Genomic DNA, 26,005 nt, shown 5'->3' on the forward strand with positions numbered 1-26,005 from the left:
ATCTTGTTTGCGCATCCAAAAAAAAAAAAAAAAAAAAAAAAAAAAAAAAGCTGTCCAAAACCAAAGACAGCTGCCTGACCTAACACAGCGTTTGAATATAAAGTTTCCTTTTAAGGGGTTCAAACAGGCTTCCAAAGCCAAGTCAAGTCTGATAAACTTCAACAAATTCAAGAGACAACCAAGTAAATATTTAATCACTATAACCCCTTATTTACACTTCACGCGTCTGCAGCGCGCTATGGCTCCGGAGAGGTTTTGTTACGTCCTCTATGCGGTGTCAGCATTTCAGGAGCAAAGCGGCTGGATTCGTGAGACCAAGTAATTGCTTGTCCAATGGCTAAATAGTTATATTTTGTCTGGTTTAATTGTGTTGTATTGCTATGCCCTACTTTGCTTTGCTGTCGCCTACAAACAAAGTTAATACACTTAAAAGTCCAATTATAGACTTTTACAAGGATAAAAAGTATAAAAAATGTTCACTTCGAATCTCTTTACGTCAATTTCTGGCCTCCTGGTGATGTGAAATATGAGCGGAAGACTACACAGGGTGGTTATTTTGAATTTATTTTGTATTTGAGCTACATGGCTTGGACGCAGCCTCCATCAAAAATAGACTTGCCGCCTATCTTTAGGGAAGCGGTGCAGCGGGCACGGCTGGTGTAAACACAAGCATTGACTAGAGTGGACGCGGATTGACTCCACGCTGCAGACGCGTGCAGTGTAAATAAGGGTTAATACTTGTATTTTGATAGAAACAGAATCATAAGTTGAAATAAATCTAACGTTTATGAAAGACTTTCACGTAATTCTTTGAAAGCCCACATCCTGTATTAAAATCATGACAACTCTCTGAATAATTTTAGTATGTTATTGAAAATGGAATATGGTATTTGGTTCTGATGGACTAGATCTGCTAGAGTTGCTGCTGCTGCACAGCAAGTATGGACTTGCGACTGCTAAGATATGAGAGATATGCTATAAGATATGCCACTGCAGCATAAATAGACACGCATAAATCCTGTAGCAGATCTAGGCAGGTAAAGCTTGGGGAGGTGGAGGGTTTCAGAGCGCTGCAGGACTAGCTTACAGCAAACAATGAACAAGACTATTTGAATGTTTGAGCAAGCAATATCATTGGCTGCAGGATCAGCAGCAGCCAATCAGCTTGTGCCATGTGGTAATGATGTGATTGCTTGTAGATTTCATTGTAAAGGACCTATCAGCCTGCATACTCTAGAGTACTCTAGAATTAAGAAGCATGGACACTGTGCTAGATAACTCTTTTTGTGCTCCACGACATAAGATTAAGTATATGACGATCATATAACAATTGTTTATGATCATCGCATGCAGAATGTGACCAGTTCCTGCACAGTTCAACTGTAAGATCAGTAGTAAGACAGTGAATGGATGACATCCCTCCACACACAACCTCCTCCCGTTCCCATCACAGTGGCCGATCATCTGTAAAGCAAGAGTAGATGAGATAAGAATATCAATCTCATCTCTGTTGAGTGACTCACTGTGGGGAACGGTGCAAGAGGAAACATCTGGAGAAGGTCACGCATCATCCCGTCTCCCATCGGCGTGGCTGACTGCAGACAATCACAGGGCAAAGACGCTCAGAATCATCAGCATTTATCGGCATAATGAGACAGAACGCTACATGTCCTTGTTTGACGTGAGGTAATCTGTGCCACTGCTTAAATAATTTCTCTTCCCAGCAAGGACAAAAAAACCAGAGGTAAAACTGAAACTTTGGGTGCTCACTAGTCTCAGCCTTAGATGGATCATGCCCACGAACCGTTGCTGAATATCTGATGCATAAGTCACACAAAATTGGAAACACATCAGAAATTTAGAAGTCGTTATCTGATTGGTTGAATTCTTCAGGATTTCCTGGAGACGTGTGTGTCGCATTCTTTAACGGTCCACCAGGAAACAAAGCTGTCATAATGCCAAACCCCCTCATGGAAGAAGAAAGCCATCGTGTTTACAACTGTGACAACGAGTTTTTTTCAGGATCGACTAAATGCTGGATTTTCAAAAGTATGTGAAGTTCAAGGTATACACTCTTTAAAATACGAGTTTTACACATCGGCCTATTATTGTACGGACATGGACTTTACATTTTCAAGCCCCTAAGCATGACGCTGAACAAAACTAAAAAAAATGATTGGTTGCTTTTACATGTCAGTAAGGCAGCCTCTTGGGCTGGCCTTGGCCAATGAAAGCTGTCTGAAGGTCTGGCTACGCAAGACTAGGTGCTCACTTACAGCTGTGAGCGACAGACAGTGAGCACTACAGCCCTACACCAGTGTTATGTCCATACGGGGCGAGTGTCTCAGACAGCCAATCAATAGATAAGTGGTGGAAAGACAGCTCTGGTCCTGAACACGGTCGGCTGTTTACTGGTCCGAGAGGGAGCTGGAACAATCTAGTGATTGTGACAGGCCTCTCAGAGCCTGTAATACCTAAAAAGTCTAAATAATGAATGAATGCAGAGTGCTGCCCTGCTCTTTGACTCAAGGCAGAAAGCCACACTGGGGAAAGTGAGGATTGCTTGTTAAAGGTAGAGGCCAGACAGCCAGAGACAGATTATCAAAGACAAATAACAAGCTAAAGCTCACATGGAATGTGGCATGTTAACAAAGTTTCCTTACCTAGTCCTGCTCCAAACAATTTACTTTAAAGAGAACATAACATCAAAGCCCAGACGTGGTCTGATCTGCAGCAAAAGAATGCATTTGATGTCACAATATTGAAATGTCAATTAAAGTGTTGATAGCACACAACCTGATTTTTTAGGACAATGTTTGCCAGTCTTGAATTACACTTTGAATGCTTTGGGCATGCTGCTCTGATCCATAAACTCCACTAATAAGGTTTTCGATTATTCCAGGACCAGTAATTTCAACACAAAAACATTCACTCTGCTTTTCTTACACTTCATGTATTACTCTCTAGCCCTTAGGAAAGAAAGAAGGTCTGTTAGGAGGTCTGTGGAAAAGTTCAGAGAAACATAATGTGGACAAAATTCCACAACAATGGCTTCTCAGCTGTGTATTAAAGAGTCTGTTGCCACATTACTAGTGATTCATTTATAATAAAAAATAATATTTTTTTTGTGTGCACACAAGTGCCACAAATAGTGACAGGCTACTTAAAACAAAAATAATCTCATTGAACACATGGAACCATTTCTCAACAGTTTCTTTCAAAAGGCTCTTTTAAAATGGACAATTTGGGTCAAGAATTTTCATATTTGGTGCATCACTATTCAGATAAATGGAGATTTGTGCTGGGTCATGGGTTCGATTCCCAAGGAATGCATGAACTGAATCATGATCTTGAATGCAGTGTCACTTTGGATAAAAGTGTCAGCCAAATGCATAAAATTGTAGAGAAAATACAGTCTCACCTAACGTTTCAGAATCAGAATAGATCCAACCAATAAATGTGCTCAGATATACCAGGATGCCAAAGTCTGCAATCAAAATTCAGAGATTTCAATATGAACTCAAACATTTCCCATCAAACCCTTCTTAGAACTCCATTAAGCCTTCTGAGCAATGAAAGGGCATCCTTAGAGCGATAAAAATTCCTCAAACTCACACACATGAATCCACTGTGGCTTTGGTGGTGACTTTCTTACTACGCTTACAAAGAAACCTCCATCTCCACACCTTTTGCAGAAGGGGCCGCTTCAAAAATGGCCAGCTGCAGAGCCTGCCTGCCAAGTCCACAGAGCGGCCGTTGGCAAAATGTTAACACTGAGAGTTCATCTCCCCAAAAGATTGGAGGGGACATTAGCCAAGGCAAACTCTGCTTTTAGAGGAGGGGTATTTTGAGTCCGTTAAACAGTGGGTCCATAAAAGTTGTTAGTAGGCACTTAACCATCTGTACACACAGCCGCAAAAGAATGCATTTGAATATTTTTCACGCACACTGCCTCATCTGCATACTGACCTCTAATAACCAGTGTGTCCTCTACAGCCTATTCCAGCACACGCAGCACATTTATAATATCATTTCCCTTTAAAGCGCGACCCATCTGGGAGCAAGCTGTCGCAAATGTACTCATAGATGAATGTACCTTCTTTATGCTTTTCTTTCTTTTTTTGCAGATGCAGTGACATCGAATTCAGGAGACTAAAAAAAACTATTGCCTTACTCATGCATAAAGCACATGACTAATGACCAAATAAGCATTTCTATCATCGAGATCGAGAATGAAAAATATGTGACCCATATGCGTTCTTTGGCAAGATAAAGACTGAAATGAGAAGCTGTCAGAGTTGCAAATGCTCAAGCAACAGCGTTTAACGGAACACTTGTACAAATTGTCCTAACTAGCTGATGGTGAAAGGAGGAGAGGAGAGGTCGCGGAAAGACAGCTTGCACTAATGGGCATGTTTTTCTGCGAAGAGAACAAATCTACGGTAATCAGGAAGAGTATTTACACGGACACTTATTATCACCTTTGTGCCGTCTCGCTGCAAGAGAGGAACTATTTAAAAGACGAGGAGATTGTGTTTGTTCATACTTTAGCTTAGAGGCTGAAGTACGTTCGGTAAACTGCACTTAATGAAGAGGCATGCATTAACTGTTGAAATGGTAATGAGTTGAATGTTAACCGTGCTGAAAATGCTAAATGTATCTCTAGGCGGCTTAAATATATTCCGTTGGGGATATTTCAGGCATTCAATAAAAATGGATGCGTTAAAGGCCCTAAATGAAACAGTTTACATGAGCGATTATCTGAATCATGATGCCTGCGATCATAGACCCTAATGATTCTCATTACTCGCTTCTCACTGACGATCAACCATATGGTGGTGGAAGCCCACACAGAGACTAGGTTTCCCTATTGGGACCGCACATCTCACCTGATTCTTGAGGTCTAGTTTGGGGCATGGCCGCCCGCCGTTGAACGGCTTCTCCCGAAGCCATTTTGACCTGATTTTCAGCCCGCTGCCGCAGGAGGCACTGCAGGCCGACCATGGTGACCAGTCGCTCAGCTTGCAGTCCAGAGGGCAGGGCACGTGGCAGACCTCCTCCACCAGACCTGCGAAAGAACATGTTGAACAATCAGAGTGGCCGAACCCCTGCCATTCACCATCACGCTAACAATGTTAGCGGAAACACCTTGTGCCGATGCTGAGACCTCGTCTAATTTACACTGACAGTTCAGGGCACCCCACAGCTTCCTATTTGACTAATGACTGCTCGCCTTTCCAGCAGAGACGAATTACTTAACTCTTTACTGAGAGAGAAAGAAAGGAAAAGAAGATAGAAACAAGTAGACGAACCTGATTCGCTACAAAGGTCTGGGCTAACCAGGTGGGCTTCATGGTCCAGACAGGCCACGGCACGATAACGCAATCCCTGACCACAGTCACGTGCCTCTCTGCGACCCCTCCAACCCTGGAGGGATCCTTGCGCCTGGGTCTCCGACAGGATACAAGATGACCAGTTACCATATGGCTGAGAAACAAACTCCTCACACGGACAGGGCTCGGTCTCCACCAGAGGATACAAGTCTTCCCGCAGACAGCGGTCCTGTTTTCGGCTCCGACCTGAAAATAGAAAGAAAGACGGTAAAAAAGATGGAGCAATAAATAACAGACACGTCATCAGAATTTTTGGTGCCATTCAGATGAAACATTCAGACAGCACTCTGCGAGCTCATGTGTCTAATGTACTTATCTGTCTATGAAAATTATTAAAACATTAATGATTTCTGGATAACTGGACCATTACTCACTCTGCTGTCAAATGTGGACTGCTAAGTGCCAATGCAAACATCCCCAGGGAACGATTAGAGAACTATTCTGAGTAGACTGAAATGGAAACGCTCAGTGACGAGTGCAAGACGACAGAATAATTTCCTCAAGCAAACACAACATTCTTTCAGCACATTTTATATGATGGAGAAGGGGTGTCCAATCCTGCTCCTGGAGAGCCACTGTTAAGTTCAGCTACAACCTTAAATAACACACTTGAAGCAGCTATTCAAGTTTTTCAGGGATAATAAAAACTTCCAGGCATGTGTGTTGGAGCTAGAACATTGCACTGTCTGCAGGATGTTGGTCCCTCCAGGATTGGACACTCCTGTGATTGAGGATCAGTTCTGGAATAAATTATGATGGATTGTCAAGATCAGAAGTCCATTTGTCATGGATATGGTTATGGATGACACTCCACCTGACATCTTATCACAGTTTAAATTGTGGTAGGATTTTTAGGGGGGTACCAACCCTGCTAAGCATGTATTAAAAGATTCAAGAGCAGCACACTTATTGTCGTTCTAGACCCACAAGACAACCTTTATAATGAAACTTGAGAGATTTCTCAAACTCAACTTAGACAAAGACACACTCAAAACGTTAATAAAATATGCTAAATAGAAGCTTAACCATACTTGCTTGATGCGCAAGAACAAAACTCATTGGTTCTTGAGGATACTCAAACGTGTTTGCATGACACTTTAAATGGAGCAACAGAAATCAGGATTCATAGAAAATGTCTTCATTTGTGTTTCAAAGATGAATGAAAGTCTCATGGGTTTGGAATAACATGAGGGTGCATAAATGATGCCAATTTTTTTAACCTTTGGGTGAACTAATACCTCTTTCATTAAGTATTTAACTTACCCACTTGTGTGTTCTTAATGATTAGCACAAAGGTAGAGAACATAACTCAAGATTATAAAAAACTGGAGAAAAAAAAAAAAAAAAAAAGCAGAGACGAATATGGGCGGTGTCAGTCTCATTCTAAACAACTTACAAAACATATAAGAAATGTTGGCTCATGGGGACCCATATTCTGGTTAGACCCAATACCAACTTTTCCCCACCCCCCCAACCCACTCCTACCTTCCTGTGTACACTCTAAAGCAAAAGTCCAAAAAAAATATTTAAAAAAAACTGTTTAGAACTTTCACTTATGAAAAGTACAAACAAGTAAATTAAAAATTAAACATCCAAACAAGATAAACAACATTAAGAATCAATAACCCCACAGAATGTGTAGCAATTCATTAAAGCACATTTATTTATGTATTTATTTATTTTTTCTTGGGGGGTCCCTTAAGTATTGGAATGCCACAGCCAATATGAAAACTGCATCAACTAAAAGCAGCTCCCTTTCTCTCTCCTACATTCTTTATTTGTATATGTACAAACATAGACCCAGAGCACTCTCATGTTCAGTGGACCATATACATCTAATTTATCTAATGAGGAGAGAAATGAATAGATTTCACATCATAAAGGCTTCTGTTTAAGTGGCTATTAGTTCCTCTTTGCACACTTCACTTCCTGGAACATTTCAAATTAGTCATGTCCATTAGACATGATGAATATTATTAGGTTATATAAATAAAAGGATCTGTCCATGAGGAGAGATGCTCCTTTCAGACATGCTGTCACTGACACTACAGACCTGCATTCAACAGGGTCCTCAAACCTGTCAAGCACAATCACATCAGCCTGTCAAACATGTGGGCCGCACTGGACAATTATGCATGGTCAGGCTAAAGAGCTGTGAAAAAGGATGCTTTGATGTACTGGATTCAGAGGCTTTTTGTGTTTTGTTACTTGATTGAAGGATTCTGCTTTGTTGCATCAATGAGATCGGTGTGGTTTTGCTGACAGCTAAAGCTTTAAAGATAATGCTGATGAAAGATCATCATCAATCATGATGCAATACTCAGTGGATTCAGTCAATCTCTGGTCGAGTCAAAAGCCAAATGAGACTGTCTCAGAGAATATATGATAAGACAGCTTTGCTCTTGTATTTCAAATAAGCTACACAGAGAGTCAAGCAAGAAAACCAGGAGTACTTGTTGCTTGTATTTACTATATGGCCAATGTATGGGTTGGATGTACAATGGAATTACAGACCTGCCAACTTTGGAAAAATGTGGGGGGTCACATAATTTTTTTTTTTTTTTTTTTATTACATTTTTTTACACACACACACACCCATCTTCATTAATCTAATTTTGACTGTTAAAGTTTTTTTAATTTGACACAATTAAAAATTTCACTACACCTGCTCAAAAGCATTTTTTAAATTCATGATTAATATTGCATTGCATAATGTGTACTTATACAAACTGACAACCACAAGTGAATCGCATTGATATATTTAATATGGACTAAAAATTTTTGTTTGCAATTTCAAGTAGGCTATATTTACATACAACTAACCTGACAGTAGAGTCCTTTATACAGGTTTTGTAATAAAAACTAGTCTACAATTAAGAAACCCTTAGAAAACAGTAAACATTGAGTTTACATGTGATTCATTTAAAATACTTAATTCATTATTTTAATATCCAAATATGATACTAAATCCAACAGAAAAAAGGGTTTCTATTTGTAACATGCTGTCTTTGAATTATAAACAAGACAAACATTCGCTGAATAAAAGGTTAGCCAATAAAAACATATTTATAGAAAACTGTTGACAATTAATAGAAAGGACCAATAAGAGCAAAACGAATCGAGTATTCAAGAATATCAAGAAGTTAGTCCGACATATAACGAGGGGTTGTGTTAACTAAAGGGTCCGTCATTTACCGAAACTTAAAAACACGGGTGGATAATTAAAAATGTTTTCTGACAAAAAAATAACACAAGCAAGAACAAATTTTAAACCAAGCACGGCAATTTTCATTTTACAATCTTCCCTCTGTGCTCGCGTGCGCGCATTTGTGTAGATGAGAGAGAGCTTGCGCAGCACTGAGACAACTTTTAAATGCATAAGTAACTAATGTGATAGTTTTCATACAATAAGTAGGCTATGTAACATAATTAGGTACTTTAGTTAGTATTAACACAGTAACGCAACACATGTAGGCTTTATGTTTCTCAGCACTGAGAATAAATAAACGCCTGTTTCTCCAGACTCGCGCTTGTCAGTCAGTCACACATCACAACATTTTCATAATCACTAAGCCATATAGCGATTTCAATTTTATTTAGATTTGCTGTTCAACATTACTTGAGCATTTTATACCCGTTTACCTTAAGGAGTCAGAAGTACCGTGACTAGTTCTGTCCTCGCTTGAGAATTCAGTCACTGTCAGACAGCGGGAGTGAAGGAGGGATCGAGCGGCATTTTGTGTTGCTGTCGATTTGCAGTGTCTTTTTATTGATAGGCCGTACGCATTTGTCAATCATCTCCTCTTGCTATTTGGGGAAATGAACCCAGCGCTATGATTGGTTGAACTCTTTTGCTGGATTGGATTTGAGTACTACGCGTGCACAGAGGAGTCACCGGGTTTTTGCGTAGTATAGAGTGACAAATCGTACCAACGTACTTTGAGGTCAAAATGCGTACCCGCTACGCAAAATGCGTACATGTTGAGTTGAACTCCAGGGTTTAGGGATCAAACGTACACATTTTTTTGTATTCCCGCCCCAGTGGTGTAGTCTAGTTTTTTGTAGTGAGTATACTGTGATTTTTCCCTCACAGCCTCACACCCGTCCCAGATCGACACCCCATAAGCACTGCCACACTCTCTAATGAATATAGTATTGAATTTAGAGCATTCTGAAAGACTTAAATCTGGGCAAAACAAGACTTTAACATCCAATGACATTTACAGCTGAAGAGACCTGATGATTTTCTACTGTTTAGTGTCAGTCACCATCTAACTCAGCCAGTTGAGATAGCCTTCGATGTTATATGAATATGATCCCTGGATCATAGGTTTTATCAGCTGGCAAGTTTAAAAGCACATTTAAGAGTGCAAATTGCAACTATTATTACAAAATGCTGGGTTAAAAACAACCCAAGTTGGATTGAAAATGGACAAACCCAGCAATTGGGTTGTTTTAACCCAACTATTGTGTAAAAATTGCTGTATTGCTTGCTTAAAATGAACCCCAAATAGGTTGGAAATTTACATGTATGAATATTAAATATAATAATTGAACAATAAACACTTAAATAGTTTATTAATAAATGATCACCTTTTGATTATTATTGTTGCCTCTATACTTGTGTCTGATTTTTAATTTCCAATCTATTTTGGGTTCATTTCAAGCCAGCCATATAGTAATTTTTAAACAATAGCTGAGTTAAATAAAACTACCCAGCAAGTTGGGCAAACATTTAACCCAACTGCTGGGTTAAAACAACCCAATCCATTTTCAACCCAACTTTGGTTGTTTTTAACCCAGCATTCTTTCCATTATTGTAACAATAATGGAAAGATGAGGCTTATCAGCATGTCACAATATAACCCCGTTTGGACTTTATTTTCTGTTTTTCTGTAGTTTTTCTGTGATTTCCTGCCAATCTGTCATTATATTTATGCATTTAAATCACTAACTTGAAATTCGATTCAATATCAGTTATTTTGGATATAGCTACATAACAAATTTGCTCAAGAAAAAAAAAAAAAAAAACTCAACTAATGCTGTAAATGGGAATCATTTGGTACTACATTAATATTGAAGGTTAAAATGAAGTGATTTGTATACAAATTTAAACTACACTTGAGGAAATTTTTTTGTAAAAATAAAGTAGGCCTACTAACTTTAAAATTATCCAATTCGTTTTTTGAAATATAAATGGTGGCTGTCAACTTGATGGATTTTATTCAAACATTCATTAGGCTATTGAAGAACATTAAAAATTATAATTAGGCCTAATATGTAATGTGCATATATTTAGCTGAATGCTCCTCTCTAGAGTTCACTTTTCTAGCTGATTAATGAGTTTATGGTCACTGAATATGTTTGTTCTGAGGTAAATGTGACGTTACGTGACATTGTTTACAAGCTGTTATAATGTCTTTCCGCGGTTAAAACACTGATTACGCGAATACACGAGACATGATATAGATTTAGTTAAGTTGTTCTGTATATTTTAACATAACGTTACCTTCGGAGGTTCATTCATGTTTATTTCGCGCTGTAACTGGTATTAAAGCAGAGAAGAGGATCAGTTCACGGGCGCTTCATGCTGCCGCTTCTCTTGAACTGAAGAGGTGCTACAGCGGTCACGACACATTGAAGAGCGCCAAAACGGTATTTGTGTTTTTTTTATTTCGTAGTAAAATGGCCAGAATTTGAAATATGATACTATGTTTCATGTCAAAAGCAACAAACCACAAATCTTATTGTGATTTATTGGATGGTTACGTATCCTCGCGCTTTTTAAGTGGGTATACGGAAATCCTTGACCTTTCCTAGTGGGTATACGGCGTATACCTGCGTATCACGTAGACTACACCACTGTCCCGCCCCATGGACAGTCAGATTGGCAGAGGGTTGTCGTCAAAAATAAAAAGCGCATTATGAATGATTACGTTTTTGGCAACAGGGAATGCCACAGCTCTTTTCTCTAGTCATGTAACACAGATTTCATTTTTCCCCACATTTCTACTGCATAGACAGCCAAGTTTTATTAAAAGCCCATCTTGCCAGCAGTGAATACTCCCTTTAATAATGAGTATAATTACATTTACATGTTAGACACACCATTGCCAACAAAAACACTTCCAAGTGAAGCCAAAGCAGAATTGTCTCTGAGCAACACAAAACGAACCAATACCTGAATAAATCAGTGTGGTTGAACAGTCACTTGTTTTGTTTCTAAATAAATCAGTGTGGTTTAATTAATAAGTGAAATAAGACAGCATTGCTGTTCACTGTGGAATGATGTCAGACATGAAATGCTGACAATGCTAGTGTATTGCATTTAATGTGGCTCCTACTATGCACTTCACAGTGGCATGAATTCTCTTCCACAGAGAAAAGTAAAGAGAATAGGAAAGAAATCTAGGAGTATATTTTATTGCAGTAGTATTTTTTATTGCATTGTATATAGAGAAGACAGATGTTAAAAGAGGTTCAGGTCTTCAGGGAGCAGGAGTGTCAGAAACAGTGGATGCAATAGTTTGAGATCCAGGGGCAACTGAGAGGCAATGGCAGTCTGAGAGGCAGTGCCAGTCTCCGATGTAGTGACCGTCTGAGAGGCAGTGACAGTTACCCATGGAGTGCCAGTCTCCAATGTAGTGACCGTCTGAGAGGCAGTGACAGTCTCCAATGTAGTGACCGTCTGAGAGGCAGTGACAGTCTCCGATGTAGTGACCATCTGAGAGGCAGTGACAGTCTCCAATGTAGTGACCATCTGAGAGGCAGTGACAGTCTCCAATGTAGTGACCGTCTGAGAGGCAGTGACAGTCTCCCATGCAGTGCCAGTCTCCGATGCAGTGGCAGTCTCAGAGGCAATGGAAGTTAAAAGGCATTTTAAGAGGCAGTGTTGTTTCCAAGGCAGTGTCAGTCTGAGAGCTAGTGTCAGTCTAAGAGGGAGTGTCAGTCTGAGAGGCAGTGTCAATCTCTGAGACAGTGTTGGTCTGAGAAGCATTGTCAGTCTCACAGGCAGTGTCAGTCTCAGAGGCAGAGTCAGTTCCTGAGACAGTGTCAGTCTGAAAGACAATGTCAGTCTGAGAGGCAGTGTGAGTCTCAGAGGCACTGTCAGTTTAAGAGGCAGTGTCATTTCAGAGTCAGAGTCAGTCTCAGAGGTAGCGTCCATCTCAGAGATAGTGTCAGTCTGAGAGGCAGAGGCAATGGCAGTCTCAGAAACAGTGTGAGTCGGAGAGGCAGTATCGATCTCAGATGCAGTGGAAGTCAGAGAGGCAGCATCGATCTCAGATGCAGTGGAAGTCGGAGAAGCAGCATCGATCTCAGATGTAGTGGAAGTCGGAGAGGCAGCATCGATCTCAGATGCAGTGGAAGTCGGAGAGGCAGCATCGATCTCAGATGCAGTGGAAGTCGGAGAAGCAGCATCGATCTCAGATGTAGTGGAAGTCGGAGAGGCAGCATCGATCTCAGATGCAGTGGAAGTCGGAGAGGCAGCATCGATCTCAGATGCAGTGGAAGTCGGAGAAGCAGCATCGATCTCAGATGCAGTGGAAGTCGGAGAGGCAGCATCGATCTCAGAAACAGTGTGAGTCGGAGAGGCAGTATCGATCTCAGATGCAGTGGAAGTCGGAGAGGCAGTATCGATCTCAGATGCAGTGGAAGTCAGAGAGGCAGCATCGATCTCAGATGCAGTGGAAGTCGGATAAGCAGCATCGATCTCAGATGCAGTGGAAGTCGGAGAAGCAGCATCGATCTCAGAAACAGTGTGAGTCGGAGAGGCAGCATCGATCTCAGATGCAGTGGAAGTTGGAGAGGCAGCATGGATCTCAGATGCAGTGTGAGTCGGAGAGGCAGCATCGATATCAGATGCAGTGGAAGTCAGAGAGGCAGCATCGATCTCAGATGCAGTGTCAGTCGGAGAGGCAGCATCGATCTCAGATGCAGTGTGAGTCGGAGAGGCAGCATCGAATATCAGATGCAGTGGAAGTCAGAGAGGCAGCATCGATCTCAGAAACAGTGTGAGTCGGAGAGGCAGCATCGATCTCAGATGCAGTGGAAGTTGGAGAGACAGCATGGATCTCAGATGCAGTGTGAGTTGGAGAGGCAGCATCGATATCAGATGCAGTGGAAGTCGGAGAGGCAGCATCGATCTCAGATGCAGTGGAAGTTGGAGAGGCAGCATGGATCTCAGATGCAGTGTGAGTCGGAGAGGCAGCATCGATCTCAGATGCAGTGTGAGTCGGAGAGGCAGCATGGATCTCAGATGCAGTGGAAGTCGGAGAGGCAGCATCGATCTCAGATGCAGTGGAAGTCGGAGAGGCAGTGCGAGTCTCAAACACTGACAAGAGAAAGCAGAATCTTTATTTGAATCAGTATTGTGGTTAATAGGATTAAAGAGGTTCATATTTAGTTGATTGCTCTGTTGGGGAAAAGTAGTAATTTATCTTTAAATGTCAAGCTCGCCCTTTCATCATTAAATCATAAACCAGAAATTAGCATTGGGTTCGAGTACACCTCAGTCAAGTTTGAGTCTTTAACCAATCGAGTTCGAGGTTAGAAACATTATTTTTCTTTTGGCCTCGTACTTAGAAGTTGCCATCATGTGTTTAAAGAATTGCTTCATTTTCCCAGCAAAAATGAATAGTAGCCTAACTCACTAGCACAAGTAAAAAGTTCTGTACCGTAGATATGTAAACAGCCTAATTACTAATTACAAGTTATAGGACACCAACAGCGCTACTCGGTTGCAATTAGAAACATTTTTCGAGTCCCTAAGGCTTGAGTCCGAGTCAAGTCAGAGTAAAAATGCATCCGTGACAAGTGACTCAAGTCTGCACTCTAGCAGAAATTGACGTATTTCATGATACCTTTCAAAGCTGGGCTTGTCCTGAACAGAGCATCTTCCTCCTTATCAAGAATGACATTCAGGCCTAGAGCAGCAAATTTAAAAAAATACAAAATATTTAAATTGTGCACTCATCAAAACACATTTAAATGGAGTTAAATGTATTGCCTAAATAATAATTTACTTAATTTACATGAATACATGCTAAGACGGACAGATGTTACAATAACAATGCAATTACCTCGATATTTTGTTTGCCACTCCAGTTGTCCCTTTGTTGTCTTCATTTTTGCTTGTTTGCTGCTCTTCAATTGCTTTGCATCAGGTGAGTGTTTGTTCACCTTGGTACAGCAAAATTGTAACAGCAAGAAACTTGCAGCGATCAGCATGGCTGTTTGTTGACAACCAGCGTAATCTTTGAGACTTGTAGACAATCTTAGTCTTGTAGACAATCTTGAAGATTGAATACAGACTTTTGGATCGAGCAGCAATATGTAATCACGCAAAATGAAACTTACAGACTGAATATTGTCAGCAGAACGAATCTTGAAATCAAGCAGACGTCGGACTACTATATTCAACTAATTCAGAACATGCAGTAATACAGACAACCAAGCAGACTGAGTATTTTAAACAGTGATGTCACAGTGATATCACTGAACATTCCATAAAGCTGTGTTGCAGCTGGACATTCTTTAGACTCAGAGTTAAAGAAAAGACTTCTAGCCCATCTAGCCCTGTATTTCTCTAATAATCACACTGATCTCATTTATCAACTGCCCCCTCTTATTGCCTGTCTGATCTGCTTATAAAACAGTATTCAAACTAATACACCAGTCATATATATAAATGAAAGGATCATAAAATCCTAAATAAGGCATTGTAAGAGACTGCTAGCGATGTATGTCTGCACATGATGGTATGCATTTATTTATTTTATAAGGGGAAACAAATACGAAAACTAAAACGTTGCTGTTTTATGCAGAGAATGTGACCCTGGACCAAAAAAAACAGTCAAAAGTCACACGGCTATATTTGTAGCAATAGCCAACAATACATTGTATGGCTCAAAATTATTGATTTTTCTTTTATGCCAAAAATCATTAGAATATTAAGTAAAGATCATGTTCCATGAAGATATTTTGTAAATTTCCTACCATAAATATATCAAAAATGTATTTTTGTATAGGATATGCATTGCTAAGGACTTAATTTGGATAACTTTAAAGGCGATTTTCTCAATATTTTGATTTTGCACCCTCAGATTCCAGATTTTCAAATCCTATCCTAACAAACCACACATCAAGAGAAAACTTATTTATTGAGCTTTCATATGATGTATAAATGTTAATTTAAAAAAATTGACCCATATGACTTGTTTTGTGGTACAGGGTCACAAATACAAGAAATAGTTAAACGGTGAATAGTTAAACAAGGTTTCCCTTGTTTATTAGCATCAGAGATCCAGACATTTGAAATGTGCAAGAATGCAACATCACAGTTTGCTCAAAAAGTGTCAGCAGTGCTCAAAGTGAGCTGGTGTTGTGCCGAAATTCGACTGCCCTCCGTGTGCACGCGTGACATTATTTGTTGACATCAGTGCTGCCAATGAATTTAATATGTTTGTGCTGCCCTTTCATTTTCATTTTATTTATTTTTTGTAGTTATCGCACCCTTATGTGGATAAACATTGTTTGTTAAATGTCTTGAGAACATAATGAATTGTTACATAATGTATTTTTGAAATTCAATTTAAAAAATGACAAATTAATAAATAAATAAATAAATAAAGTTGCACACTGTTTGCTCTTTAAAGCTTTTTGTAACCAAATCTTTTCCAGTCAAGTTACACCACGACAACATTAAACATTCAAGTCTTCTCATTTTTGTCTTGTGATCTATTATTTGGCTGTAAATAACAGGACCATGTGTAGGCCTATGCAATTTAAGTAACATAACTGAACATACTGAAGAAACGCCATCATTAAAACTTGAGTAATGGGTCTTTGGCAATTGTCAGCCAATAATTTACTAATTAACTGAAATTAACATTTTATTGCTGACAACAGATATAGTATTTCTTGTGAAATGTTTGTTATACATACACATCAAATAAATGTGATACATTAAATTGATTATAAGTGACCATTGTTACATGAAATCACTTCTAGGTTGGGTCTTCTGTCATGAGTTGTGTAGTATGAAGTGCACGAAGATGAAGGTTCAAGTTCAAAATAGAGTTTAAAAACATCCACAGCTAAATCCAATATACAAATGAGCGAAGCAACAACAATCATAGATGAGAACCAACAAAACACAAGGAGAACACACATGAACGTAGGGGCTGTTTACACAACACCGTTTTCAACTAAAAACTGAGAATTTTTTATGCATTTTGGACGTTCATTTACACGACAATGCCGTTTTGGTGGCCTGAAAAGTATCTGAAAATGATACCAATGTCATCTCCATGTAAACTGCAAAAACACAAATCTGTGAAAACGGTTAACGTCATGCACATGTGTATTACGTGTTTAGTCTATCCACTTCATTTGTCAATGAAGAATTAAGGTATTTCTGTGAATATGCGAGACGTCTGATTTATTAACAGCTATAGGGAAATAATGAGAAAAATATCAAAATGCAGTAAACTATAAAAATAAGGTGGATAGGCATGTGCATTTGGTGCGAGTGCTCTGCATCAGAATGCATATGCACAGGCATGTAATCTTTCAACTTCTTGTCTGGCATGCGCAATACAGCGTTTTTAGTCATTTTCGCAAATCCTTGTGAACGGGGATAATTTTGATAATGTTGTCATCTGTACAAAGAAAAAACGTTTCTATTTTTAGTGCATCGTTGTTATGTAAACGTACCTTTATACACAACTGAAAACAATGATGATTAAACACACACACCGGAACTGAATGCCGAAATCAAATCTGTAGCTATGACAACAAACAAGTCGAGGAGAAATGGTGCCAATAAAAACAAAGCCCAAACAGAGGAAACATGTGACAGGTGATGATTGAGGTAACTCATCACTTAGGTGATACAGATGTGGTCAAAAGTTTACATACACCTTGCAAAATGTTGATAATTTCTTCTTTTTGAATAATAGCTGAATTAAAAAAAAAAATGTAAAAGGTGACCCCGTTCAAAGGTTTACATTAAATTTGATTATCAATACTGTGTGTCATTACCTGGATAATATTTCGTTTTGTGATGTCCCTTGTTTGTCATAAACAGTTTAACTGTCCGCTGTTCATCAGAAAAATCTTCCAGGTCCTCCGCATTCTTTTCATCTTTTGCAAATTTGAACCTTTTCAGAGTGACTATGATTTTGAGATCCATCTTTTCACACTGGATTAAACTGGTGGACTATTTTAAACAAATCTGTTGAGTGAATGATTATTTGACTCCCTCACAAAGACTCTATCCATCTCTCACAGCAGGCCTCTACATACAGTATACAGGAAGAGAGGGAGAAATGGACAGTCATAGCTCGTGTCCATAAGCTTCCTGACGAGTGTTTGCCAGCCTCCATCTGTTTAGGGTGCTCAGAGGTGGTCAGTGATCGAAAACAGCTCTAACAGTGAGAAATCTCTCAGTACACTGCAGCCTCGCTGACAATCTGCTCTCTGCTTTCACTGTGTGTGAGAGAGTGCGAGCATATGTATATAAAACACACTTTCCACAGCAACCATTCATTATTGATGACACCTCCAGAAACCACCACCTGCTGGATATAGTGCATTCAATTAAGCAAGACGGACAATCATCCTTAGCTTGCAGTTTTCAGCCTTCATATGTGTCTGATGCTCTTGAATTTCTAGTTTGAAATCTGACATTTTAGCATGTGATTGCCTTTGATGTGGGATTTCCTAAAAGTATGAAGAAAGCCTTTGAAGGTTTATCTGACACCGTGAACACGTCACACCGTGAGATGTGCAGGATCTTAATGAGATCCAATCATGAGTTTTATGGGAACAAACTAACTAAAGCAAAAAGCACTGCAGTAATTCCCTAACTGACAGCTCTAAATCTGCCCGTAAAGCAGTTCACAGCAGGTCACTGATCTCTGATGATAGACGTGCCTGTCAAAACACGTTCGGTATATTCAGTAACTCATAAGGAAAGAAGAAAAAGACAGTTAATTAAATAAATAATTTGAATTTTCCTCACTGTTACCGACTGGAGCACTGAACACTTAAAGTTCACTGTAAATGATTTCTTTTTCCAAGACCATTTTCACAGCTCTAGCTGATTATGCTCAGCTAAAGAATATACTAAAGCTGACTTATCGGTCAGCTTACGTCCTTTGTTAAAGTGATATTCCTCAAGTGATACTACAATTGTGACACTCTAGAAGTCATTGTACATGTTGGCACTAGCTCTCGAAGGATTTCACAAATATGCCACTAATTTGTACCCACACTTGACAGGATATGATATAAACAAGCTTTTCGACTTGCTACGGTATAAGGATTTATTCATTGTTGCAGTATTTGTTCTGTGTTGTGACTTTTGCATTCTAAACACTAAACAAACATCCTGCTAACTGTAAGAAATAAACATAATTAACCTTGTTCTTTTAACTCTTGAGGTAAACTGCCTGATAAAACATGTCAGAGCATATCACACACACACACACACACACACACACACATATATATATAACTACATCATTAAAGTACTTGTTTCTTCTTCAGTGAAAAATAATTAGAATCAAATTTTAGCACTATACAACCAGTTTGAATGAAACGTTTTGTTTGATCATGTCAACTGTCAACTCAAATGAAAGTGTGTGTGGCGTTTGACTAACTAGTGCAAAAATCGCTCGCTTCTCTTATTCTGTCCAATTTATTTCCTTCCATGTACTGTATGTAGGTGAATATACTTATGTACATTTATATTATGGAAGACCAAATCTTCTACTATAAAAAATATGAATGAATAAATAAATATTTATACAAAGAAATGAATAAATAAATAAATAAAATGTGCTTAGAAATAAATGCATTTCTTGTATATCACACTTGTAAAAAGTTTATTTACTTTCAATATTGGCAGATTCAGTTCTCTATAATAGTGGTGGGCGATATGACCAAAATCTTATTTCATGATACAAGTAATTTCATTTCATGATAACAAAATCAAGTTACTTTTGCAGCAGATACAGTATATTAGGCTGCTGTCACTTTAAGACCTAATGCACGGATCCAATATATTGATACATATCCATTTCCTTCCAACTGTCTATGTTTACTTAGGACATAATCAACACTGTTTACATTAATTTTCATTATGGATGCACTGAACCAAAATTCAGTATCTGTATCGGCTCTGATACCGCAATTTTAGCCGGACTGGGTATTAGTCAGATGGCACAGATCCAAATCTGATACCGTGCATACTCATGGTTGTTACTGTTAAGCTTCACAAAAGGCAAAGATGCATTAAAAGGCACAAATATATTTTTTACTATATATATAGTCAATTTATATATCTTATGAATTGTTTAGCATTACACTTATGTTCACTTTTATTCTTTGTTTATGTAAATGTTTAAATTTTATAAAATTACATCAGTTCTAAAATTGTGTACCAAAGTGTTTTTGTAGAAGTACTTTTGCTGCTGAATTATCCAAACACCAAGTTTATAATATATATATATATATATATATATATATATATATATATATATATATATATATATATATATATATATACACACACAAACACACACACACACATATATATTATACATATACACACACACACACACACACACACACACACACACACACACACATATATATATACACACATATATATATTTATTTATTTATTTTTTGTAAATTGATTATATATTTTTATTCATGTGTTGTTTTTCTCTATAATGAAGTGTATATTTAGTGGATTGCATTTAACACATAAAAGATTGATCATCAGTTCCACACACAGAGGTATAGATATTATCAGATTGGTAACTGTATCGGGCGATAATTTGATATATCAGAATCAGATCAATTATGAAAAAATGGTATCGGTGCATCCCTAATTTTCGTCAAGACGGACATTTTTACATATCTTATTTGACTGTTCAAACAAAATTAGCCGCAAAAGAGAACTCAATTTGCTTAAAGTTACAGTCTCTTGGATCAGCAAGGAGTTAAGCAAGCTTGCTAAAGGGAAGAATGGTTATTGCACAAACTCGAAACCCTTTGGTTACCAGCCTCATAGCCTTTTCTCATTAGTGTAATTAGTGCATAAGATTTGGGGGTGGTATAATATATGCTGGATATTCACAACTTTGTGAATCACTCCGAGAAGTTGTCTGAATGTATCTCACCTGTTAGGGTGCGTTTGCGGGTATGTCGGCTCCCACATCCAGAGCATTCAGAGAATTTAGACCAGGAACTGAAGGTGCAGTCATCCCTGCAAGGCACCCAGCAGCTCCTGAAGCGTGACGGCATCGGCCCGGCCCACCGGAGACACTCTGACACGGCTGCCATCTCATCATACTCATCCACACAGCTCACTCCTGAGAGGGCACACAATCAAACACAGCTTTAATACAACAGTCATTTGCTCATGGATAGAAAATTTGTGATATAGTTCTTCAGGCATTAACGTGGAAGCAAATTCATGGAAATGTATTTGCAGCCGAATTGCACATGGTACAGAGACTAAAAGCCATTAACTTTCCCCCACAACTCTTTCTTCTACAGAGCTGATTTCAGATCCTCTCACATGAAAATAGTCCTCCTCTGCATCACCGCCACTGAGGGACAGTAAATGATATGCTTGGCAAATGTGAAGCCGCCTGTTACCTTTTCAGCACACTGCATCCATTCCACCCACAAGCTGATGTATTCCTTACAGACAGCAAAGATTGTGCCGAGGACTTTTCCCTCACTGACTTAAATTTGCCACTCTGCCTTACATGATGACATGTTTTGACACAGTCCTCTACAGCATGGCTTGTTTCCACTCAGCAGAGGCTTTTCAAGGGAGCACAGTTAACACATAGCTATAACAATGACACTTGAAGGGAACTTTTCAAACTGTATGGAAGAGCTTATTATTGGTTCCACAAAATTATTAAACAACAAATAAAAATACATTGATTGTTCCAAACGATCAAGACATCAGGCAAGCTTTAATATAGAAAAAATAAAAGTGGATTTTACCATGGTAAACACTGCAACATATGCTCTTTCATTGTTTATTGCTTTTATAGAACAGTGGCAGCAATATAATAAACTAATGGTAAAAAAGTATCCAATATAATTAATGTATAGTTCATTTTATTAAATGTAGCCTTGCCAACATTTCTGGAAGGAAGTCTTATGTGCACCAAGGCTGCATTTATTTGATGAAAAATAAAGCACAGTAACATTGTTAAATATTATTATAATTTAAGGTAGCTGTTTTCAATTTGAATACATTTTAAAATGTAATTTATTCCTGTGATGACAAAGCTAAATTTTCAGCATCATTACTCCAGTCTTCAGTGTCACATGATCCTTCAGAAATCATTCTAATATGTTGATTTGGTGGCGAGGAAACTATTATAATTATCAATGTTCAAAACAGTTGTGCTGCTTAATATTTTTGTGGAAACTGTGATACATTTTGTTCAGGATTCTTTGATGAATAGAAAGTTTAAAATAACAGCATTTATTTGAAACATTTTTTGTAACATTACACATTTACTGTCACTTTTTATCAATTTAATGCATCCTTGCTGAATAAATGTATTAATTTCTTTAAAAGAAAAATCTTACTGACCCCAAACTTTTGAACAATGGTGTAATAAAGACATTTTCAGAAGCTGCCTCTATATTTATTCTTCACCGGCAATCTAGAAAATACTGACATTGTTTCACAGAACCATGTTTTATGTTATACAAGAATAATTGAGGAGATCTATTACAAAATAATCAAACATAGAATCCATTTAGACTAATGAACACAAAAGCATTTAACATAGTGAACTGATATAGTGTACTAGAATCTCAATTATACAAGTGTCTTTGTATGTTAAACATGAAAACTGAGGGATAACAGTGCTACATCCTGCAATGATTAAAAGAAAATAGTAAAGGTACTGTAAACATTGTCACTAAATTGCCCAATTTAAATTTCTGAACTCACAATTGTGCACTGTTAAAATTTCTCATGCTCTTGGGCTCATTTGAAATTTTTCTCTCTTCTAATTAAAACTTTCCACTTCCAAGACAGAAGAACTGTATATCAGTCTATAGCTGGATGAGCTATAGGCAACCAGGCTGAGTGTAGTAGCATTATAGTGATTTTGAAAACCTATAATTTTTTGGATGTACATTATGCAGCAATGACTGTTTATGATTGTGAATCGACTGTTATGTTATGATTATGTTACTGTTTTTGTAAAGCGTCCTTGAGCTTGGGAAACATATTATTATTATATTATTATTATTATTATTATTACACTGTAAAAAATCAAATGTTGAGAAAATTTAGGTTTAAGGCATCCAGCTTCAGGAGATTTCTGAGTTCTCAACTTATTGTAAATTAAACTTGTTATACAACAACAAGTTGAGAAAACTCAAAAAATCTCCTAAAGCTGGTTGCCTTAAACTTTTAAGTTTTCTCAACTTTAATTGTTTTACAGTGTATAAGGAAAATACATGTTCATTTCAATACTATAAAATCATATTATATTATATACTGATATTGTTCGCTGATGTTTACTGTATGTAGAAGAGTATTGTGAGAAAGAGATCTAGTTAGTGAGTTTATTACCTGCATTCAGATTTAATGAATTTTACTTCATGAAAGTTGCATTGATACATATTTTTTTGCTTTAATATTTGTAATATTTGCTTCGCGTCGTGCCTAACAATGCCCTTAAGCCATGACTTATATTATATTATATTATATTATATTATAATAATTTAAATTATAATCATTTAATTTGATATATTAGATTACAATATAATTTTAAAATGATTTATTTTACATATTACACAATATATTTAATTTAGTTCCCATTTTAAACAGTGTAAAACTAAATACATTTAGAAAAAATATGGCGTTCCCGTGTTATTTTGGGTGTGGTTCTATGGCAATACAATGTCATGGCATTCTTTGAAGTAACTTGGAGTACCATCTTTTCCTGTCTAATACCTGTACTATTGTGCCACCATGGTACTTTTTTTAAGGGTAAACAAAAAGCAACACAATGCAAATAACACAGATATACTTTTTGATTAATAACTACATAAGAAAAAGATTTAACCGAAACAGAAAAAGCACAAAAAAGCAAATAAAAGGAGGACTGAATATATACATCAGTGATATCTCCAGTAAATACCATTTTATCTTGTCTTTTTCAAAGATTTTCTTCACTGATGCATTTAACACTTGCAATTTATTGTGCATACAGATGCATTTTTGCTCTTTCAACTGCAGCCACACCAGAGTTTATTTGTTTTTTAATGTTTAGTAGGCGTTTCTCACCGAGTGTGCCACATTGATAATTAATACTGTATTGATTCAGATTTGTAGGAAATAAAATTCCAGCCCTTGCAGATCTGTCAGACAGGCTCTAAGCCAAAGGGAGGGAACAACTGAATTTAGAATATAGAACAAAGACCCTATGCATGTTTAAGTGACACTTCAAGTGTCAAAATAACATCTGACTCTAGGGCAATGTGATGCCGTTATCTCAGAAAGTGATCCTCTGATGTCTTTGAATAGACATACATGTACAGATATGCCTTTAACACATCTTACTGATTCCTATTTGAATTTCAAATGTTGCACTCTGACCAAAGCATTTGCTCTCTCCACTTCAGAGTAACGTGGGTGGAGATAGTATATAGATGTGGGATGGTGTTTTAATAATACATCATAGTTTGCTTTTGTGTGAAAATGACAGACTCAGATTATAATTACAAAGCCAATTTATTTGTTTTCACACTCATCAACAGTTTTATGTATACAGTACAGTCCAAAAGTTTGGAACCACTAAGATTTTTAATGTTTTTAAAATAAGTTTTGTCTGCTCACCAAGGCTACATTTATTTAATTAAAAATACAGTAAAAAACAGTAATATTGTGAAATATTATTACAATTTAAAATAACTGTGTACTATTTAAATATATTTCACAAAGTAATTTATTCCTGTGATCAAAGCTGAATTTTCAGCATCATTACTCCAGTCTTCAGTGTCACATGATCCTTCAGAAATCATTCTAATATGCTGATCTGCTGCTCAAGAAACATTTAATGTGTACAATTGTACAAAATATTTGTGTACAATATTTTTTTTCAGGATTCTTTGATGAATAGAAAGTTCAAAAGAACAGTGTTTATCTGAAATCTAATCTTTTGTAACATTATAAATGTCTTTACTGCCACTTTTGCTTGATTTAATGCATCCTTGCTGAATAAAAGTATTCATTTCTTTAATTTCTTTTCAAAAAAATAAAAATAAAAATTCTTACTGACCCCAAACTTTTGAACGGTAGTGTATAATGCTACAGAAGCTTTGTATTTCAGATAAATGCTGTTTTTTTTAACTTTCTATTCATCAAGGAATCCTGAAAAAAAAAGTACACAACTGTTTTCAACATTGAAAATAATCATAAATGTTTCTTGAGCAGCAAATCAGCATATTAGAATGATTTCTGAAGGATCATGTGACACTGAAGACTGGAGTAACGATGCTGAAAATTCAGCTTTGCATCACAGGAATAAATTACTTTGTGAAATATATTTAAATAGTACACAGTTATTTTAAATTGTAATAATATTTCACAATATTACTGTTTTTTACTATATTTTTAATTAAATAAATGTAGCCTTGGTGAGCAGACGAAACTTCTTTTAAAAACATTAAAAATCTTAGTGGTTCCAAACTTTTGGATATATATATATATATATATATATATACACACACACACACACACACACACTTATATATGGATTATGTATATAACTGTATATAATGGGATAGTGTAGAGTCAGTCAGTCAGTCATAAACAGATCGTTAAAACGTTTGGTGTCAGTAAAAAAAACTTTCTGGAAGAAATTAGCGCATTAAATTGCTCAAAAGTGACAGTAAAGTCATTTATAATGTAACAAAAGTTACGTTTATCAGTTCCCAGAAAAATATTAAGCAGCACAAATGTTTTCAATATTAATAATATTAAGAATTTAATGTTTCTTGAGCATTAAATCAGCATATTAGAATGCTTTCAAAAGGATCATGTGACACTGAAGACTAAAGTAACGGTGCTGAAAATTCAGCTTTGCCATCACATGAATAAATTATATTTTAAAATCCATACAAAATAGAAAACAGTTTAAGTTGTGTGTTACTGTTATGTAAGTTGAGATATTTTTTTTTTTTACTCTTTAGAATTTCATATGCCTCCCAGGTAGACACATCAGTTTCTCCTGCCTACTCTGTCTCTACTAGCTTCCTTTTCTTTCTCACACTCATTCCCAGTTCCTGCAGTGCCCCAGAGACAGAAAGGTTGACAGTAGTGACATTCTGATTGGAGCGCCCAGGCTGCCCATTTTTAGCACAATTATTTCACAACTCTCCTCCATCCCTATACCACTCTCTTTCAATTTATCTCCTCTCCCTATTGTTAACATTTTATTCTTATCTTGGCTCATGACAGGGATCAACTTAATAATGCAGCCACTTACAAAGGTGACAATGTTTGCTGACTACTCTAAAGGACACGGTAGAGAACTTTTTTGGCCCTT

The 26,005-nt window shown here is 37.3% G+C and overlaps 2 protein-coding genes across 5 annotated transcripts in view; both read right to left on the minus strand.

The window, feature by feature from the left end:
• Positions 1–26,005, minus strand: part of thsd7ba (thrombospondin, type I, domain containing 7Ba) — a 320,311-nt gene that overhangs the window by 45,864 nt on the left and 248,442 nt on the right. For all 4 annotated transcript variants that reach the window (XM_048193226.1, XM_048193227.1, XM_048193228.1 and 1 more), the window contains exons 15-17: positions 20,588–20,779; positions 5,313–5,579; positions 4,890–5,068 (exon numbers count right to left, since the gene is read on the minus strand). In XM_048193226.1, the coding sequence (XP_048049183.1) occupies positions 4,890–5,068; positions 5,313–5,579; positions 20,588–20,779 (638 nt within the window). The remainder of the gene's footprint in view (positions 1–4,889; positions 5,069–5,312; positions 5,580–20,587; positions 20,780–26,005) is intronic.
• LOC125270037 (cold shock-induced protein TIR1-like) lies at positions 13,236–15,214 on the minus strand. The gene is made up of 3 exons (XM_048193230.1): positions 14,474–15,214; positions 14,255–14,317; positions 13,236–13,725 (listed from the first exon to the last, which is right to left on the minus strand). The coding sequence occupies exons 1-3, from the start codon at positions 14,619–14,621 to the stop codon at positions 13,322–13,324; spliced, it is 615 nt and encodes a 204-aa protein (XP_048049187.1). The 5' UTR covers positions 14,622–15,214; the 3' UTR covers positions 13,236–13,321.

This window comes from Megalobrama amblycephala, linkage group LG6 (genome assembly GCF_018812025.1).
Source record: "Megalobrama amblycephala isolate DHTTF-2021 linkage group LG6, ASM1881202v1, whole genome shotgun sequence".
Taxonomy (NCBI): domain Eukaryota; kingdom Metazoa; phylum Chordata; class Actinopteri; order Cypriniformes; family Xenocyprididae; genus Megalobrama; species Megalobrama amblycephala.

Excerpts from the sequence above, each read along its gene's own strand:
- LOC125270037 (XM_048193230.1), bottom strand. The coding sequence starts at position 14,621 with ATGCTGATCGCTGCAAGTTTCTTGCTGTTACAATTTTGCTGTACCAAG. Across the intron at positions 14,318-14,473 it reads GTGGCAAACAAAATATCGAG|GCCTGAATGTCATTCTTGAT; the intron begins GTAATTGCATTG and ends TTGCTGCTCTAG. Across the intron at positions 13,726-14,254 it reads GACAAGCCCAGCTTTGAAAG|TGTTTGAGACTCGCACTGCC; the intron begins GTATCATGAAAT and ends TTCTCTTGTCAG.